At 40.0% G+C, this 20791-nt stretch overlaps 1 protein-coding gene across 1 annotated transcript in view; it reads right to left on the bottom strand.

The window, feature by feature from the left end:
• The window catches only part of LOC134820489 (uncharacterized), a 30996-nt gene extending 12702 nt beyond the window's left edge, over positions 1-18294 (bottom strand). The window contains exons 1-5 of the mRNA XM_063830886.1: positions 18076-18294; positions 17813-17962; positions 17574-17649; positions 12693-12784; positions 12169-12294 (exon numbers count right to left, since the gene is read on the bottom strand). Coding sequence (XP_063686956.1) covers positions 12169-12294; positions 12693-12784; positions 17574-17649; positions 17813-17962; positions 18076-18294 — 663 coding nt within the window. The remainder of the gene's footprint in view (positions 1-12168; positions 12295-12692; positions 12785-17573; positions 17650-17812; positions 17963-18075) is intronic.
• Between the last annotated feature and the right edge of the window lie 2497 nt (positions 18295-20791).

Below are 20791 nucleotides of genomic sequence, written 5' to 3'. Positions count from 1 at the left end.
GTTACTAGGGTAACGTGTCATGGTTACCAGGGTAACGTGTCATGGTTACCAGGGTAACGTGTCATGGTTACCAGGGTAACGTGTCATGGTTACTAGGGTAACGTGTCATGGTTACTAGGGTAACATGTCATGGTTACCAGGGTAACGTGTCATGGTTACCAGGGTAACGTGTCATGGTTACTAGGGTAACGTGTCATGGTTACCAGGGTAACGTGTCATGGTTACTAGGGTAACGTGTCATGGTTACCAGGGTAACGTGTCATGGTTACTAGGGTAACGTGTCATGGTTACTAGGGTAACGTGTCATGGTTACTAGGGTAACGTGTCATGGTTACTAGGGTAACGTGTCATGGTTACTATGGTAACGTGTCATGGTTACCAGGAGCTGGCCATTCTCCCAGCACCTGAGCACACAGTCGGGTTAATACGGTTAATGTAAGTTTGTCTGTTTGTGTGTCTGCTTGTTTGTTAGGGTACCTGTTTTTGAATGGGACGGTAATTGTTACTGTCACTGGGTGTGTGCGTCTTCAGTTTGTTGACATCTTTATCAGTTATGTGGTCCTATTGTCCGGCACTACACTGGGTTCCTGCCAGTTATTGTAACGTTTCCATACTCTAGCTCTAGTTATTTACCGGTGAAATTAAGGTTCTGTCAGTATAACCTTATAGGTATTTCAAATTTTCAACTAAAATTCCACCCTTTAATCCTTGTAGTTATTCTAATTTTACCACTAAAATTAAGATTCCATTAGTATAATCTTATAATTATTTAACATTTACCACTAAAATTAAGATTCCATTAGTATAATCTTATAATTATTTAACATTTACCACTAAAATAAGGTTCCACAAGGTACACTACTCCATGTAGTACACAATGTCTTGCGGAGGACTATTATTGCTGGGATATTACGAGGACTATTCATCATGTAATCAATCATTTTCAGTACCACACACAGCGAAATTTGACAGCTTTATCATAATACGATTTCCAATATTTATTATATCGAATGCCATTATAAATGACTGTGCGTAATAATCGTGTAGTTATCCTACCTGTATGATAAAGATCAATCTTAAATAATGGGACAATTACCAGTAATCTCTCATTTTCAGGTTAAATTATTTGTGAAAGTTCATTACTGCCAAACAAAATACTAGCATAAAACTGAATTTGGTCACATCACCTGCTTTTGGTTTCTCTGTGGCACTCTGAAAGTTCAAAGGAAAGCACCAAGCCATATTAGCCTTTATAAATTGTTGAATTTCACCCATCTTCGGAGTCAACTTTTCAAAATTAATCTCAAAAGAAAATTTACCAGTTGCCGCCCAAGCTGTGGCACTGGCTTCCAAAATCCCTGCATACGTTTAAAAATAAATTCACAGATTCCAAAATCCTCTATACTGCTGTGACGTTGCCGGGCCTGGCTTGCGCGTATTACCGCAAATCATCAATAAGGCGAGGATACCAGAATTATTGACAGGGGCTCTCACGTTATTATTAAATATTTGACAGCACAAAACTTTGACCTTGACAAATTTCGAATAATTAACGGGAAGGCATATCAAAGATTTGAGCGCTGCGTGTTATTCCCCGATAGGTGATTGTAATATTTCTTATTGAGAGAGAGAGAGAGAGAGAGAGAGAGAGAGAGAGAGAGAGAGAGAGAGAGAGAGAGAGAGAGAGAGAGAGAGAGAGAGAGAGAGAGAGAGTGTGTCGATCACATGATTCTTGGGATATTCTCGATGAGGAGGGGGTACCAAGAGGCGAGTCTGAGATTTAGGATGTCGACATCATGTTACAACTACAAGTACAAGGTTTACTCTCTCCTCTGCAGTAGACAAAGTTAAGTGGCACTATCACGGGCTACAAACTCACTGAGTAAGCTAGTTTAACAACATCTTGTTAATTTCTCTCCTAACAACCCCGCTCATCTCCGATATTTACATCTTATTTTTACATAAATTCCGATAGCATGCAGCCTCTCTCGCGATATATTTTAGTTGACATATTTTACAGAGGGATAATTTAAATTCTCCTCGCCAGCTACCATTGGAGTGGCTTCAAATTGCATTTTAATGACAAAGCAACTCAACATATGTATTTCATAATTCTCCCGTTTCAGTTGCTCCGCGGATTTAAAAGTTCATCAAAGAAAAATTTACTAATTCACATGTCATGGCTGTTGCGTTGTCTTGAGAAAATCGGGGGACAATCCCCTGGCACCCCCAAATAAATCTTCCCGTCTACTTGTTCTGTTAAAACCTCCCTCCCTTCCTGCCTTTCTCGCCTGGTTACTAGATAGTTGCTATGGTAACGCCGCGCATCTGTTAAATTATATAGGAAATTTAGGCGTTGAAGTTCAAAAAGTACTCAAATTTTAAGGGGTAATTATTTTGTAGCAAGGCGGGGGTGGCACAGGAGGTTTTAGAGCAAAGTAGAGCTATCTGCGATGACATGAAACATTTCGCACGTAACATCGTCAAATTAATTACATTAAATTTAGAGTCTATCTGGTCGGTGAGTGATCTGGCAAAAAACTCTGATAGTTACCATAGTTACACTACAAAAACTCTGGGGTTTTTTGGCGAGGAATATTCTGGATCCTGTGACCTTGACATAAACCTTGGAGCTGGTCTTATGGTGGGAGGTTATCTAAAATCAGGTGAAAATCAAATGATCAGTTATCAGTTGTCCTGCTGTTTTGGTGATTTTATGGTAAAATTGAGGTGAGAAAATGGGTGGGTGAAAGTGTTGAACGAAATGTGCGGGTATACATATTAACCTGTACCCGTGCGCAAAATTTCATGGTACCAAAATTCAATTTTAAAATTTCACAACTGTTTTCTTTTATGTTGCAGTGCACAATTTATCATTGCCGGCGCCGGTCGGCCGCCCAAATCAACTTAGACTGACTTAACCCCGGCCCGCGATATAACCAAATTTATCCTGGTCAGCTCAAATGAACTATGGACACATAATTGGTATGCGATATGTAATTTTAAAACAATAAAGTTAAATGTTTATCCCCGAGCAAAAGCCTTGGTTCTCCCATTACTACAGATCCTATCTGCTTATCTGCAATCGGGAGTTGATTTTAAACCCTTCCTATCATTTATCATTTCAATTCCCCCACATTTCAGGGATCAACTGCTTTTCCAAATGGAGTATCGAGGGACTTATAACTAGCTATTTCCGCTACTTGAACAATTGGAAGGGATCTATCAGTTTGCGCAAGGTACCGGCCTCCCCCGGGTTATTGTACAAACCTAATTCACTAATATGTACTCTAATCCGAGTTGGAACTGAGAAAGAACTTCCCTTATGTCTGGAGACGTTGCCTCTACAGTAGTATAGAACTCATACTGTGTTAGAGTGTGTGTTAGAGCGAGATAAGAGCCGTGTTTACATAACCCTCCTCCAGTCAGCAGGTCACGTGGTCAGTAGGTCACGTTGTCAGTAGGTCACGTGGTCAGTACTACTACAGGGTTACTCTGGTTACTAGATAGTTGCTATGGTTACTCTCCTCCCTACTGGCTACGATACAAATTATGGGAGGGGAGATGCGGACTAAGCCCACAGCGGGTCTAGATCTTTTGTCTTATAAATCTCCGATAATTAAGAGAAACTATAGGTCTCTGCTTTACGGGCAGGTAATAATGAGACTGGAGTGAGCGCGCATTCTGCTGCACGTGCTCGGGACGTACTCCGCACGTGCTCCGGACGTACTCCGTCTACACGTAACTATCTCTAACCCCCCGACAAATCCCAGACTTAAGCTATTTAGCTAGTATTTAGATGGTTTTTGCTTGTGCACATGGTTAATGAAGCCCGGGGTATGGCCACGCTGGTATACCTTTCTACCCACATGCGGTTTATATATTTATAAATCTAGTGAACTGATGAGACATCCTCTCCCTCTCTTAAATTAGTTCTAACTGATTGCTCCTTCATAAACATTAGCGTTATTATATAGTTCTAACTGATTATACGAAGGACTAAATCAGGTCACGTGATCACAGGACTAAAGACCCCCGCAGATACAGTCTATGATAAGCGATAGCACAAAAGCATTTTGTGTTCACCGCTGATAAGGCCAGATTGGACAAAGCAAGCCGATTAGAGTTATCAGGGAGTCTCGGAGGAGGAGATAACAGATATTCTCTCATGATCACTGCTTATTATAACACAGCTACCTTATGAACGGGACGGCCACTACCCAGATACATGTAATAGTCAGGCTTCCGCCTTGCTTCAGGGTAGTTAGTATTAGCAGATTTCTACCAATTTCCAACCAAGTCTAGCGAGGGTGACTGGTTTCAGGGATGTTTCAGACTTGTTTCAGACCGGGAGACTTACGGATCCAGGCATTGTTACAAATCTTCAGTAATGTTTCAGACGGGGAATGAAATTTCCAGTGATGTAACGGACGAATGATATTACGTACGGGATCGGGAATTGTTTCTAATCTGGATTCGGTAGAACTTGGTCCATCATTAGCAATTAGTATATAGACTACCAGCACTGTATCACCAGAACAAAGGTAAATTGATAACTATTTGGTGATCTCAGAAGAACCTATCATAACAAGAAACAGCGCTCCTTTATCCGAGCACACATGATTATCATCAGAGTTATACCCATAATAACTCAACTAAATTTAATACCAAAAAGGTCGCAAGCAGATTCTGAGAAGCCATCCATTTTAATATTTCTCCCGAATAGACTCGATAGAGGAAGTTCCGGAAGCTGATTACTTATAATACGTGCTAGTAATAGATCCCGATAATTCATCCCCGGCACAGACCAACATTGAGGTCATTGCTCCCGAAATTTAACCAATCGGAATAGGAAATTTGGACATTAAGTAATAATCAATAAGCTATTATGCGTTTGAAATAGTTTATTCTTGATTAACATTATGAAATTATTCTGGCCAAAATGTCTCCTTTTGAGATAAAATTTCAAAATTGTCATTGGCATCGACTATTTTTAATATCGTATGTACAAGATTTGCTCAATAGAAAATTAGGCCAATGATCAACTACGGATTTATAATCTCCGGCAAATACGAAAGTTGGTCTGACGTTCTCAGATCGGAGTGCCGTCAGATATAAAATCATCATTCTAAGAATGTCCAGATTGTTGTAAGATATTTCTATTTTAAAAACACCTAAAATCATTGTTTGGCACAGCGCGATTCCCGGATTCCATGGTTGAAGCCGGAGAGGGACAGCATCTGCTGATGTATCAGGGAGGGGAGGGGAGGGACAGCATCTGCTGATGTATCAGGGAGGGGGAGGGCAAGGGGAGGAGAGGGACAGCATCTGCTGATGTATCAGGGAGGGGGAGGGCGAGGGGAGGGGAGGGGAGGGACAACATCTGCTGATGTATCAGGGAGGGGGAGGGCGAGGGGAGGGGAGGGGAGGGACAACATCTGCTGATGTATCAGGGAGGGGGAGGGGAAGGGAGGGGAGGGGAGGGACAATATCTGCTGATGTATCAGGGAGGGGGAGGGCGAGGGCGAGGGGAGGGGAGGGACAATATCTGCTGATGTATCAGACCCCGTGGGGCCTACTTGCAGACGGAACACGTTCTAACCTCTAAATACATCCTAGGGCGGGGCTACCACATCATTTAAATTTATATTGGGATTTTAATTTTCATGTTAATGGCATCCCAAATTTGGTTCCATAATTCAGAGAAAATGCGAGGCTTCGACATGCAATTGGGACTCATTAGACAGAAAACATTATACTGCCTAAAAGTGACCGCATGAATAATTTAACAGTAAATTTAGTCACGTGACCCATTTAGAAACCACGTGCATGACCCAATCAAAGTGGTTCTGTGAGTCTCCAGCTCCAATCATAATGCCTCTTACCAACACAGAGGCCCGCATGTATATATTATATAATATGTTCAAAATCATTGAAACTATTACTTTCCAGATTGGGATCCCCCAATAATGAGGGCTGAACAAAGTGAGTATTAAGCTGACCACTGACCCAACAGAGAGAAGGGTTGTAAGGTAAGCTGGGTGGTGTAACAAAGTGATGTAACTGAGTGCTGATATAAAGCTAAGCTGGGTGGTGTAACAAAGTGATGTAACTGAGTGCTGATATAAAGCTAAGCTGGGTGGTGTAACAAAGTGATGTAACTGAGTGCTGATATAAAGCTAAGCTGGGTGGTGTAACAAAGTGATGTAACTGAGTGCTGATATAAAGCTAAGCTGGGTGGTGTAACAAAGTGATGTAACTGAGTGCTGATATAAAGCTAAGCTGGGTGGTGTAACAAAGTGATGTAACTGAGTGCTGATATAAAGCTAAGCTGGGTGGTGTAACAAAGTGATGTAACTGAGTGCTGATATAAAGCTAAGCTGGGTGGTGTAACAAAGTGATGTAACTGAGTGCTGATATAAAGCTAAGCTGGGTGGTGTAACAAAGTGATGTAACTGAGTGCTGATATAATAAAGCTAAGCTGGGTGGTGTAACAAAGTGATGTAACTGAGTGCTGATATAATAAAGCTAAGCTGGGTGGTGTAACAAAGTGATGTAACTGAGTGCTGATATAAAGCTAAGCTGGGTGGTGTAACAAAGTGATGTAACTGAGTGCTGATATAATAAAGCTAAGCTGGGTGGTGTAACAAAGTGATGTAACTGAGTGCTGATATAAAGCTAAGCTGGGTGGTGTAACAAAGTGATGTAACTGAGTGCTGATATAAAGCTAAGCTGGGTGGTGTAACAAAGTGATGTAACTGAGTGCTGATATAAAGCTAAGCTGGGTGGTGTAACAAAGTGATGTAACTGAGTGCTGATATAAAGCTAAGCTGGGTGGTGTAACAAAGTGATGTAACTGAGTGCTGATATAAAGCTAAGCTGGGTGGTGTAACAAAGTGATGTAACTGAGTGCTGATATAAAGCTAAGCTGGGTGGTGTAACAAAGTGATGTAACTGAGTGCTGATATAAAGCTAAGCTGGGTGGTGTAACAAAGTGATGTAACTGAGTGCTGATATAATAAAGGTAAGCTGGGTGGTGTAACAAAGTGATGTAACTGAGTGCTGATATAAAGCTAAGCTGGGTGGTGTAACAAAGTGATGTAACTGAGTGCTGATATAAAGCTAAGCTGGGTGGTCTACTAAAAGGAATCCTATCCGGTACCTTGTAAATTTTCCGGAGTCGATTATTAATGACTTGATGGTGCAATATTGTCAATTTGTGTCAATTCAAAGCAGTTGGTAATAGTTAGACAGCTTTCTCTTTCGGTTTAACTGTAAGTGTGAATCGTGGATCAATATTTTGCTCCACCAGGAAAGTTAGGCTGGATTTCCTTTTCCTCCCAAGAATCCTGGTAAATCTGGGTATCACTGCGCACGGATGACGGTGCATCCGAAAAAAAATCAACATCGCCCAATATAGTCCCTGAGCATTTTACAAAATATCTCATTACATTTATTGGCGCATAATAGTCCAATAACACACACAATAGATTGATAATGACATAACAGTCTCAAGGTCTACAGCTTGATCGGGACCAGCAAAATTCATTGTGTTTCAATTATTTAGTGTTGCTAGAAAATAATCAATGTATCAAGGCTGCTTCTTTCTCTTCTATTTCTTCTCGCAGAGCTCCTGTTCCAACCATGAGAATCTGATCGTAAAGTCTGAGTCATCAGATTAGCAACCCCAGGCTCCGCATTGTACGCGCCCTACAGTCTACCCACCGCTTTGTTTTTTCACAATGCTTTTAATTAACCATGATTAATTTTTGTGCAGTCGGCAGTTTATTATTTAATTTTTTAAATTGTTGAAAAGCCGGTAGGTGAGTTGGAGGGGGAGGTGCCATCTCACGATGTGTCACGTGACTGCTAGGGAGATCAGGCTGAGCTATTGTGTTTTTATCATTTTAAAGGAGCGCTCATAAAACTTGTCTACAACACGGATAATACAAATAATGGGGTTACAATTTTGCCGGGAAATTTTTGCATGGTCTTAATTTAAATTCTCAGCCATCCGAGACTAAGAGGCTCCCAATTCATTAAAATCCATCCCATTTTAACCAATTTTTAGCAGCAAGTTGAACAACAGATAGATACAACTCCTACCCGATCTAGCTATGGGAAAACTTTCATCAGCGGTGAAGTGGTGCTAGGGATGCTATAATTATGAAATCAATGGTTTTTTGTTGGGGACCAGCCCAAGAGAAGCAAGAGAAGCAAGAGAAGCCCCTAAATTCCTAATATCGGCCCATAACTTCACCGATTCCAATCTAAGGATTGGGTACAACAGTAGATGTTTGTTATTTGAGAGCTGAAGTATCGGTATAATCGTGATAATACTGCTTGATTGATCAAGGTGCTCGGTAGCACAAATACTGCTTCTAATACTGGTAATACTGGTAATACTGGTAATACTGGTAATACTGGTAATACTGGTAATACTGGTAATACTGGTAATACTGGTAATACTGGTAATACTGGTAATACTGGTAAATACTGGTAATACTGGTAATACTGGTAATACTGGTAATACTGGTAATACTGGTAATACTGGTAATACTGGTAATACTGGTAATACTGCTAATACTGCTAATACTGGTAATACTGGTAATACTGGTAATACTGGTAATACTGGTAATACTGGTAATACTGGTATTACTAGTAATACTGGTAATACTGGTAATACTGGTAATACTGGTAATACTGGTAATACTGGTAATACTGGTAATACTGGTAATACTGGTAATACTGGTAATACTGGTAATACTGGTAATACTGGTAATACTGGTAATACTGGTAATACTAGTAATACTGGTAACATACTTCTCAACCAATCTATAATATGTCAGTACATATACATTATACAGTAATTGAATTCAGTTTTCACTTCTACTGAAAGTTAACATTTGGTCTCAGAATCCTCCATTGTGAAAACTTTAATTGAATAAAAGTTGTCTTCAGTGGAACAGCCCCAGGCTTCTCCCCGCCTGTCTTGTGAAACTGTACGCTGTGAACTTCTAATTTAATAACCCTGCTTTTCACTTGAGGTACCCTATCTAACCCAGGTGAAGTTAAACAAGGTGTTAAATAGTGGTGAAAAGGTGAGTTTCACAGCCTGTAGGGCTCAATGATACAGTCTCAGTATCACGAGACTCGCCACTACAATACGTGACCTGTCTGAAATAAAGGCTAGGATAATTTCATAATGCCGAGAGTTGGCTCTGAATCACAATAAGTGGACCGAATTTAACCCGGAGATAATCGTAAAATCGACGATTAATTATAGGTAACTCATAATCGGTAAACAATACCGGGTAATATGAATTAAGTAACAAATAACAATTGATCGGTTCAGGCCGCACAGAAGCACTGGCTGCACTCATTTAAACTGAAGTTGCCAGGAAGTGAGTGCAGGCAATATGATTTAAAACCCTCAATTATCTGTGACTTACTGTTAGCCCCCGTCAATATGTTCGGTTCTTTTGTTGACAATAACGATTATGATCACTTTTATTATTCAATCCACCACTTATCTATATTGCAACCGATGGTTGAGAAATCTGGTATATGGTCTGAGTATCTCCAGCTAACATTAACCCTGACTGATACTATGGTTACTATGGTCACTATGGTGACTGATATATCCCTATCCAAATGTTTAGACTATCAAGAGCAGAAATGGCCGACGTTAGGAAATAATTAATCTCCAGCGCTAGCGTATATATATATATATCAAATTATATTCACGGTCCAACGAAAATCAACCAAAATTGAGGATCCAATCTGTGGGGGTAGTGGTCAGCCCTAAAGTTGATTAATTATGTTCAGTGGTATAATCTGCATATCTAGCCCGCTTGAATTCCCCGTCACCAGAGTAACCACTGTTACTATGGTTACTATCCCCGTCACCAGGGTCGGTAGCTCCTTCAATCGGGATATCTGGTGACCGGATCCAACCAACTGGAATCTCCGGTTTGGTCACGTGCTCTGGCGCATAGCCAATCAGATCCCGGGATTTGGTCACGTGACTGATTGACCTGTGGTTAACGGATCGGCAGAATAACCATCTATTCGAATTAATTTGGAGCGTCCGTGAGCACATGGCACTGCGCTCGAAAATTTTAATTAAACTGTGGGGATCAATTGGAGAAATGCAATGTTTACATGAGTGATTTTTAGCACTATTGTCGGGGAGGGGTTTGAACAAAACTCGCTCTGTGTGGAGATGAAATGAACTCTCTGACTTGGAATTTGATAACACAATGCTGAAGGTGTTGTATCATTGATTACAGAAGGATATTTCAAAGATATCACGTGGTTATGATTGTGGTTCATCTAAAATTCCATGAATTGTCTAAACGGTCAATGAGAGCCTTCGTATTACGTAATGAATACCATTCTTTAGTAATAGAACTTCGTAGGTATGTGGTCTCCATAATATTCTACACTTTAATAGACGGATTGTATCTTTGTTGCAGCTAATAGGAAATAATTACTTAAAGATTATTGGGATCTTGGGATCATGATAAAGTCTGGTACACCCCAAATAGCTTAGCTCAGGAGTAACTGTAAGGATCTCTGTGAGAAAGTCTAGTACACCCCAAATAGCTTAGCTCAGGAGTAACTGTAAGGATCTCTGTGAGAAATTCTAGTACACCCCAAATAGCTTAGCTCTGGAGTAACTGTAAGGATCTCTGTGAGAAATTCTAGTACACCCCAAATAGCTTAGCTCAGGAGTAACTGTAAGGATCTCTGTGAGAAAGTCTAGTACACCCCAAATAGCTTAGCTCAGGAGTAACTGTAAGGATCTCTGTGAGAAAGTCTAGTACACCCCAAATAGCTTAGCTCAGGAGTAACTGTAAGGATCTCTGTGAGAAAGTCTGGTACACCCCAAATAGCTTAGCTCAGGAGTAACTGTAAGGATCTCTGTGAGAAAGTCTGGTACACCCCAAATAGCTTAGCTCAGGAGTAACTGTAAGGATCTCTGTGAGAAAGTCTAGTACACCCCAAATAGCTTAGCTCAGGAGTAACTGTAAGGATCTCTGTGAGAAAGTCTGGTACACCCCAAATAGCTTAGCTCAGGAGTAACTGTAAGGATCTCTGTGAGAAAGTCTAGTACACCCCAAATAGCTTAGCTCAGGAGTAACTGTAAGGATCTCTGTGAGAAAGTCTAGTACACCCCAAATAGCTTAGCTCAGGAGTAACTGTAAGGATCTCTGTGAGAAAGTCTAGTACACCCCAAATAGCTTAGCTCAGGAGTAACTGTAAGGATCTCTGTGAGAAAGTCTAGTACACCCCAAATAGCTTAGCTCAGGAGTAACTGTAAGGATCTCTGTGAGAAAGTCTAGTACACCCCAAATAGCTTAGCTCAGGAGTAACTGTAAGGATCTCTGTGAGAAAGTCTAGTACACCCCAAATAGCTTAGCTCAGGAGTAACTGTAAGGATCTCTGTGAGAAAGTCTAGTACACCCCAAATAGCTTAGCTCAGGAGTAACTGTAAGGATCTCTGTGAGAAATTATAGTACACCCCAAATAGCTTAGCTCAGGAGTAACTGTAAGGATCTCTGTGAGAAAGTCTAGTACACCCCAAATAGCTTAGCTCAGGAGTAACTGTAAGGATCTCTGTGAGAAAGTCTGGTACACCCCAAATAGCTTAGCTCTGGAGTAACTGTAAGGATCTCTGTGAGAAATTCTAGTACACCCCAAATAGCTTAGCTCAGGAGTAACTGTAAGGATCTCTGTGAGAAAGTCTGGTACACCCCAAATAGCTTAGCTCAGGAGTAACTGTAAGGATCTCTGTGAGAAAGTCTAGTACACCCCAAATAGCTTAGCTCAGGAGTAACTGTAAGGATCTCTGTGAGAAAGTCTAGTACACCCCAAATAGCTTAGCTCAGGAGTAACTGTAAGGATCTCTGTGAGAAAGTCTAGTACACCCCAAATAGCTTAGCTCAGGAGTAACTGTAAGGATCTCTGTGAGAAAGTCTAGTACACCCCAAATAGCTTAGCTCAGGAGTAACTGTAAGGATCTCTGTTTTACAATCCACATATCTGTGTGTCTGTCTGTTTGTTTATCTGTTGGTCTGTTTATCTGTTTATTTGTTTGTCTGTTTATCGTAGTTAACACTCCAAAGTTTAAAAAGCTGACAATGAGAAACTTACAAAACTTACATGATAAGTAAGTGCCATAATGTGGATATCAGACTTGGTGTGAGACTTGATAACATTGAGGTCGATGGTTGGGGCCATGGTTCTGCCACTGGGACACAACCTGCACACCACCAGTCCTTCTTCTATCTGTAGGAATGAGAGGGTTAAACTCATTACGTCATCATTACGTCATCATTACGTCATGTAGTAATGTGAGAGTTAATCATGGAATCTGGGAACACAAAACAAGAATGTGAACAAGTTTTCGAGCTGAATGCTCTTCTGTGAGAGGTTACTTCTATTTCATCATTAGCCAGGGCTATATTACTTTTTTAGTAAGTAAGTATATAGACACGTGGGTACCGCGCTCTAGCATTCGATATCGCAAGAGCTCAAACAATCAGTTGACAATGAGTTCACATAAAGTTGCTATTTTAGAAAAGGTTCTCTCAGAAAATTTGATCTCTCATGGTCTTACTGTCTTACTCAACTCTTTACGTCATCATCCCCAATCTCATAATAACCCAAATAATTGGACCACCCACCTCAAACTGGCGCTTTGCTTTGCCCTGGAACGACGAGAAGATGTTCGGAACAACCACTGGTTCTTCGCCAATTGTCCTGCTCCCGCGGACTCCTGAACGTATCGATTATCAAGCACATAGGAATATATCGATTATCAAGAACCAGGAGTATAGATATTTATATATCAATTATCAAAAACCGGGATATATTTTCATCAACAATTATACATGTCTGTAATTGATAGAAATTGGTTTGGTTCGGCCGAACAGGGGTAGATATTATGTTTATAGCGGACGATTTAGTGGACTATGGCTCGATTTGAGATTTGATGATATTTTGATGAAATATTGAGCGGTGGATGAGATGAGGGATAACTCTGATGGCTCCGGACACACCGAGGGAAGTATTTGTTGTAAGGATTGCTTGCGGAGGTACAACTTACAGACTCTTAAATCGGCCGAATAATATAGCGGGTAAATTTAGAAGATATAATTACAGGAATATTTATAGGGGGTGGTTACGCGTGAAACGGCGTATAATAAGGAAATAAACTGGGGGAACACGTCCGGTACAAGCATACAGAACGTATTTACTGTTTAATGGCAGAACTATTTGTGATTATGGAAATATATCGTTCAAATTATCAGACCTCCCTCGTCGTCACAACCTATCTACCAATCCCGGTGTTAGATTAACATTTCAACGGGAAAGTTCCACTCATTTTGTCAACCCTTTTAGAACTGAAATATTGATGACTTAAGCAAAGTGAATCGGTAAATTCAACTAAACTTTTCTATTTCTTAAGCAAAGTGAATCGGTAAATTCAACTAAACTTTTCTATTCTTGATCTAACTCAACCGGCTGACTGCCTGGCCTATAAAACATGACTGAAATAGCCCGCATTACCTGGGCTATAACTGCCAAAATCAAGGATAAACTGACTCTGACCGTGACCAACAATAGCTGTGTCTACAGCAGTGGGGAGGTATACAGCAGTGGCTCAGCTAAGTGAATTGATCACCTGCTCAGTCGATTAAGAAATAATTTCCCAGATCATTACACAGCGCACTCCGAGGACCCCAACTTAAAACATCACTAATTAACATGATAACCCGTCTAACGATTTCCGGAAACAACATACATCAACCCTACCCCCTGACAGGCCCCTGCATTGCTATAATTCTTAACTTGTATTCTGCTATTTCCTCGGCCTGCCTCCCCCAAAACACCCATTAATTTGTCTAAATTATGGAATTAAGTAGGGGGAGCCCACGGGAAGGTCCCCCTCCTGTCTCGACCCTGTCATCATTACGTCATCATTACGTCATCATTACGTCATCAGGAGCCCACGGGAAGGTCCCCCTCATGTCTCGACCCTGTCATCGGGACCTCTGTCTATTATATTCTATACAGTAATTGAGGGCACTTACAGGTGAGGTGAGTTAGGGTGGTGTTTAGGGTGGTGGAGATATTACTGACTGATGGTGATATGGTGACGTCATCATTACGTCATCATTACGACTGATGGTGATATGAAGAGTTGACGTATTGAGACATTGTGTGAGATACGCAATCTATCAGAGAGCTTTAAAGAGAGCTTTAGTATATCTAAGTGAAACCCAGGCTGCTGGAGACCTCAGGACCGATTATATGCTACTCAGAACCAGGCTGAGTAGGGTCAAGTGGGGGGTAATATTGCGTTCACGAGAAACAGTTGTGGTATTCAGTATTCACATTCCAACTGCGCTGGTATTTAATTAGTAAAGGTGCCCTGGAAACCGTGGAGTTTTCCCTAACTGTAGTCAGGGTAATCCAATAAGGAATTCAAATCCAGTTGAGTACGTTTGAGTTTACTTTATTCAGAACAAGTCGTATGGTCACGTGGCCTGCTATTTGTCTTCCCATTGGATTGCCGGGTTTTATTAACTGGTATTGGCAGGAATGTTCGAAAACTTGGTCAAATCTTGAAGCTGTATCTCAAGTAAAATTCTTGAGCTCAGCCCGGCTGCTGCTGCTGGCAAAATCCCAGTCTTATCTAAATTGAAAGAGTAGTACGGGGCAAACTGCAGGCACCCCCCGGTCAAACATGTTTCCTACTATTTGGAGATTCGGAGGAAAAGAGCTATTCGGGCACAGTGTATTCTGAAGTAAAGGACTTCTGCTGGGAGATATTTCTTCATAATTGAATCTAGATCTGAGCCCCGGAGCCAATATTCACAATTCAGGCATTATTTCTAATAAATCCGTGCAGCCAGATATTGCACCTCATGCAACCATTTTATAGCAGATTTGACACTTTACGGACCATTAATTTAATAAAAGTTATAAAATATTTAGTGACCGATTTTCTGAGAGGGTCTGACCTTTAATTCTTCTGTTTCAAAATAACCCATTAACGAGCCACTAACTGGCCCTAATTTTCAGCTCTAAAACCTTGATGGCCCCCTCCTTGAAATCAGATCAAATCTGATGGCCCAGTTACTCCTGCAGATGGCAATACCTCAGCCTCGTGAGTGGTGGAATAAGGACACGTGAGTGGAATAGCGGCTTGTGATTGGCGGAGGAAGCACAAACGTTTGCGGAGGTATCCTCCGGTTTTTGACATGCACCAACACATCATTCGGGGTGGAATTGGAATAGTAAATATTTCAATCTGTTTTGTCCAGCATCTATAAGTACTTACACATTTACTATGATGAAGTACTCTATTTAAACTTTTATAAGTGACAAGTTTACCTAGTATAGATAGTTTACCTAGATACACCCATTAACTCGGACTGAGAAGCGCCACCAGATTTTCTCCTAAAGAATATTCAAGACTACTGTTGATAAAACCACTCCCGCATCTACCATCAATCGTGATATTGTGACATTTTGAGAACTAAACAATTTGTTACACAATATAATTAATTAAAGATAATTCAAAGTCGGTAGGGGGTATTCTATTAAGCTCTGGATCTCTCAGCCAATGTGTGGAGCCACTTTAATCACGTGATTCGTTTTAACCACTCGGTGGTCAACTCCGTGGTCACGTGACTCGTTCACAGTGTCACGTGACTCAGAACTTGTACACGAGACTGTAGCAAAGTTTTCTTGATTTGATATTAAATCATGAGAACAAATATTCGGGAGGGAGAATGCATGAGTGGCTGTTGACTCAATCTCAGTGTTGAGAGGTGTTTTCGAGGCAAGTCGATTCTTATCACGGCTTTAAAATATACACTTCAACGCACTTGCGCTTATGTTAAACATGGACCCGTAATGGATTTTCTTCATCCGAATCCTGATCAACAGATGTGAGTGATTTGAAGGTGGGGGACCTCACGGAGTGGTAGAAAACACGGAGCCGTTTGTGGGGAGGAGTAGGGAGGTTGTATGGTGGACATGTGAGCAGGACAATGTTCGACTTGTCAAGTATTTGAAAATGTGTTTTAATAGAAATATAGAGTGCTAGCTGGTTGACAGGTTCCAATCATTCCACCAAAACAAGCTTCTAATCAAATCTAAATACAGTACTTCTTTGTGCGAGTTCGAGTTTGGTTGATATTCGTGCGTTGTGGTCCGTCCTTCAATTTACACCCCTCGGTAACTTATATCAACTATCAACCTTATCCTTTTGTTTCAGACCTCCAATGAATTCAAAAATAAAATACTGAGCTTTTCTTTGAATTTTATCAAAGCTCGCAGACTCTCATATAATTGAAGTGCAATGGGGGGAGCTGCGGATGGCGCAAGATTCGAGAACGTGCTATATTTCGAGTGGTTACATTAACATCGCACGTTACGGGGCTCTCCGAGACCTCAGCCCGGATGATAGGAGTTAATTTTAAAATTTAAGGTACAGCGTCAAGAACAGATTTGACCGTAAATTCGGGGGTTTATTAAATTATTCATCTTATTTGGCGAACTAACTGTGCCAGCTATTTACATTACTTGAATTACGGGGGATTATTTTACGGCAAATAATATTACCATTCAGCTGGGTCTCTAATGAAAAGTATGGCAACTAACACGGCTCCCGGCTGTCTGATGAGCTTAGTGCGTCCACATTTAACATTCCTAATTATAACCATCATCCCCACTTCTGTGCAATTCTTGTGATATGTATGATTGAGTTCTGGAAGAGAAACCATTTTGAAGCCAAATGTTGGTGAGATGTGTAGCGAGATCAGGAAAATAGAGTTGCGTATAATCAGGATTTATTGATAGCGTACAACAGGTGTCATCGTCTAACAGCAACAGATAGGTTGCTTTGTGGAGACGTTGTAATTAATTACATTTGAAATCGAGTGGATTACAGAACTTTTCCGCCAGTGTTTAATCTAAAAAACCAGATGGCATCAAAATAATCGATAATTGTATTTCGGCACAATGGAGTTGGCCGTGGTAGTATCACACCTAATTCTTTAGATTTTGCCAGGTGGTTCCAATAATACGGTTATCAAATTCTACTTATTATGTGAAAATACGTTTCACAATTTGTCGCTGATAATTTAACTAGAGCTCATAAGTTCTCCATCTTTTCCCTCTCCAGCCTTTGTCACTCTGCCATTGTGATCCGGCAATGTGGGCTGAACAAAGCCCTGAGAGGAAGAAAATGGCAGGAAAATTCAGGAGCAACGAACAAAGGGTGTTCCGATTTTAAGGTAATATGGTAGCGATTAGAGGTACATTGTAACTAATCTCTGCCATATTAAGGACGGGATTGGTTATGTGCAACAGTTGCACAGGAAAAGGTGGGAAAGGTGTCTTGTGTAGAGATCTTACAAGGGGCTTTTGTTTAAAGAGAATTACTATATGCTTAATGCTTATATGATATACACCTCCAAATTTTAGGAAGAATGTTTGTCGGCCTACTTCCTAATTCAAAGCATGCGGTCACATCAAGAACGTTAATTTACCTGCAATAACATTGTCGATTTCTTTCTGAAGGTCGGAGTTCTCAATCACCTCCATTTTTACAGCGGTGTCTGTCAACTGAATTAGGAAAAGTTCAGGAGGTATTCAATTATCAAATATAGATGTCAAGTCCACAGGAAAAAATAACTGAGTCAAATGAGATAAAATATCTCTAGATACAAAATGAATTGCAGTATGCCTTGTTCTACACAGAGATAATTAAAAGTGATATATTTGTAACCTGATTATTAGTATCATGTGTAGTTTCAGTTTGGTGATCTCCACTGTCAGAACCACTCTCATCCGTCACATCTTTAATCTTCAGTTTAATGCAGCACCCATTTTTACTTAAACTGTTCAGCGCATCAACAACCTCCCTGTTGGAGCTTACCTGCAGTGGGAAATGTTAACTGGGTATTATTGAGGGAGAGGGAGTCCAATGTGAGGTTCAAATACTCTACTTAGAAAATGTTAAATTTATTGACAGATATTTGTAGCATTTACCGTTATCTCATCATCATCGTCATCAATGTAACTTAGTCTTACATTCCCATTTGAGTAACTGTCGAAATCGTACTGTCGATTTAACACATTCAAGATATCATCGTAAGGTTTTTCATGATCCAATATCTTAAATTTCCTTATTTCATCTTTGTAGGAAACTTTCACATAAATTCCAGTACTGAAGCTTTCATTGAGTCGGTCGACTTCTGTCATTTTCATTCTGAACGGATTCTTTTAAAATATTTTAAAGTAAGTTGCTGATTGCAGATTAACAAAACAAGTACTGAATTTGAGCCTTCAGATGATTCAGATAAAATCTATATCTCAAATGGACGAGAATTTCGATTGATTGCACAGTAGCGTAACAAAGGGTTCCTGCTGACCAAATCATTGCTTTAATTTGGGGAGATATTGAAAACTTAACTTAAGTACTAGCATTAGAATTTTGCCCTATATGCTAAAAACACATTATTGCTAGAAACAAACACATTAATGCTAGAAACACATAATTTCAGAAATTCAATAAAAAGTCTTCCAAAATCTCCTAATTTGTTCAAGGGGGAAGGGTTTACTGTTGATGCAGCAAAATTTGTTTGCTCAAATTAATTGCAATTTAACATTGAACATTTAGAACACACATAAATCTATAACTTTCTAAACTACAATAAAAAGAAACAAATTTACTTCATCATTGCTGTTTGCCAGACTGGAACCAAAAATCAAACAACTGTATGGAACCGTATGTTTTAAAAGTTAACTGAAAGTGATATAGGCTAAAATTAAACAGTGTGGCTTAGGCTATCAATATGGTGATATGACGATTATATCACCTCCCAAAACGTTCTACAGAAGTTCGATAAAATTGTTGTTGATGAACCAGATCGGGAGAACTAAAAAAATTCAAACCAAACCAAATGAAGAACACCAGAAAGTGAACAGAACCAACTTGCACCAAAATTCCGATCGATTTATCACCGACACAATATATAAAGCACCATAGATGTTACAACACGTAGATTAGCATAAATATTAATCTGCATGTTCTGAATGGGGCGCAAGCAAATATTTCACTTTCTTCAAGTTCCGCGATTGGACAATGGATACTATTATTCTCTGATCTAATTATTTTACATACTTATTTTCAATGAAACAAGAAACAAAATAGTTTTAAATTAACATGATTTCCGTTGAAATATTTTTCTAGATCAATGAAACAAGAAATTTTTCAATGAAACAAGAAATTTCGACATAATCAATAGTGGCACATTTAAATGGCTAAAAAGTCATGAAATGTGCAAAACAAGCTGTGTATGAAACCTCCAAATTTGACTACCAGTGATATGCATCTATAGATTTTGATTGAATAGTTTTAATTGTAAACCTCATGGGTACAGCTTCTTATCGAAGCGATCGGGCGAGCTTCCTTGGTTGATAAGGTTTCAATGGAAACTAACAAAATCGAATACTCTAACTATACTAGCAAAATGAATATTCTACTTTGTACCAAATTCAAAGCAAAAAGTTTGTTCGACAGTTTTAATAATGCATCTTACAGTACATATAAAAACAACGAATAGCGTTCATAACAAAGATTTAAGCTATGTGAAATCTAATCATTATATGTGAAAACAATGGAGACTGCACGATATAATATTCAATATCAAATATTTATCATACTTTGAAAAAATAATTGGTAAACATTAAACAATGGTATGCTTTGCCCAATCAAACTATGTGACAAAATGGATTCAACTATCATGAACATATTTCAGGAAAAGACAAAAGAGCTGGAGAAATAGGCAATTGCATTAATAACATTTCATGTGCATTGATTGAGTGATACCCGTACAATGTTTATTTGAAATACATAACATTGAACATTGTCGCTGATATGAGTAGTTTCTGTAATTGCGAAGCACAAATCAACTCGACGCTTGTGTTAGTAGATTATAAACTCGCAAGTTTACCACTCACATGCACGGCTCAGCTGCATTTAATCAATAAAATTATAGGTCAGGCATTGTCTGACCGCTGAAAAAACTTAATGAATTTCATTTGAAGCACCCAAAAATAAAATACATTGCATTATAAATTTGATTGACGATGTTAACCCATCCAGATCGTCGATGCGAAGCACGAATGCGCGGCGCTTTTGAAATCGGCAGTTAGTTTTATTTTTAGAGTCACATACCGATGTGTTGACAGTTAATTGACAATGTCAATCCTTCGCATCCCGGCGAGACCCAATGGTGCATTTTGCCGATCTAACGAAATGTGGTTGCGAAAAGCATTAATGGATGCGCAGCGCAGCCGGCCCAGTAGTGCATCGCGCCACAATTTTTATTCGTACTATGTACTAAATGACTTGTATAGCGATTGTCATACGTTGTATGACCCGCCGCGCACGAAGTGCGCGGCTCCCCCTGTATCGTCGTAACGATAAAGGGGTGAAACGACCGTGGGGGTCGCAACGTGATACAATATAGCGATGCGTTACTTGGGCGCGCCGCGCACTCAATTATGTTGTAGCGCAATGCACTACTTGGCCAATAATGTTTCTCGCACCCACACGTTATAGATATATATTTGGAGGACTTCGCCACTTCGACGTGCCGCGCAAACTAGCATTCTTGCTTCGCAACCCATCGTCGATCGTTGCCCAACGATCTCGATGGGTTGATACCGTCAATCAAAATATATATATTAAATTGGCGAA

This window comes from Bolinopsis microptera, chromosome 9, assembly GCF_026151205.1.
Source record: "Bolinopsis microptera isolate Bmic1 chromosome 9, MBARI_Bmic_1.0, whole genome shotgun sequence".
NCBI classification, from domain to species: Eukaryota; Metazoa; Ctenophora; class Tentaculata; order Lobata; family Bolinopsidae; genus Bolinopsis; species Bolinopsis microptera.
Note: the sequence above shows the minus strand (reverse complement) of the source record. Positions and strands in the feature narration are given on the sequence as shown.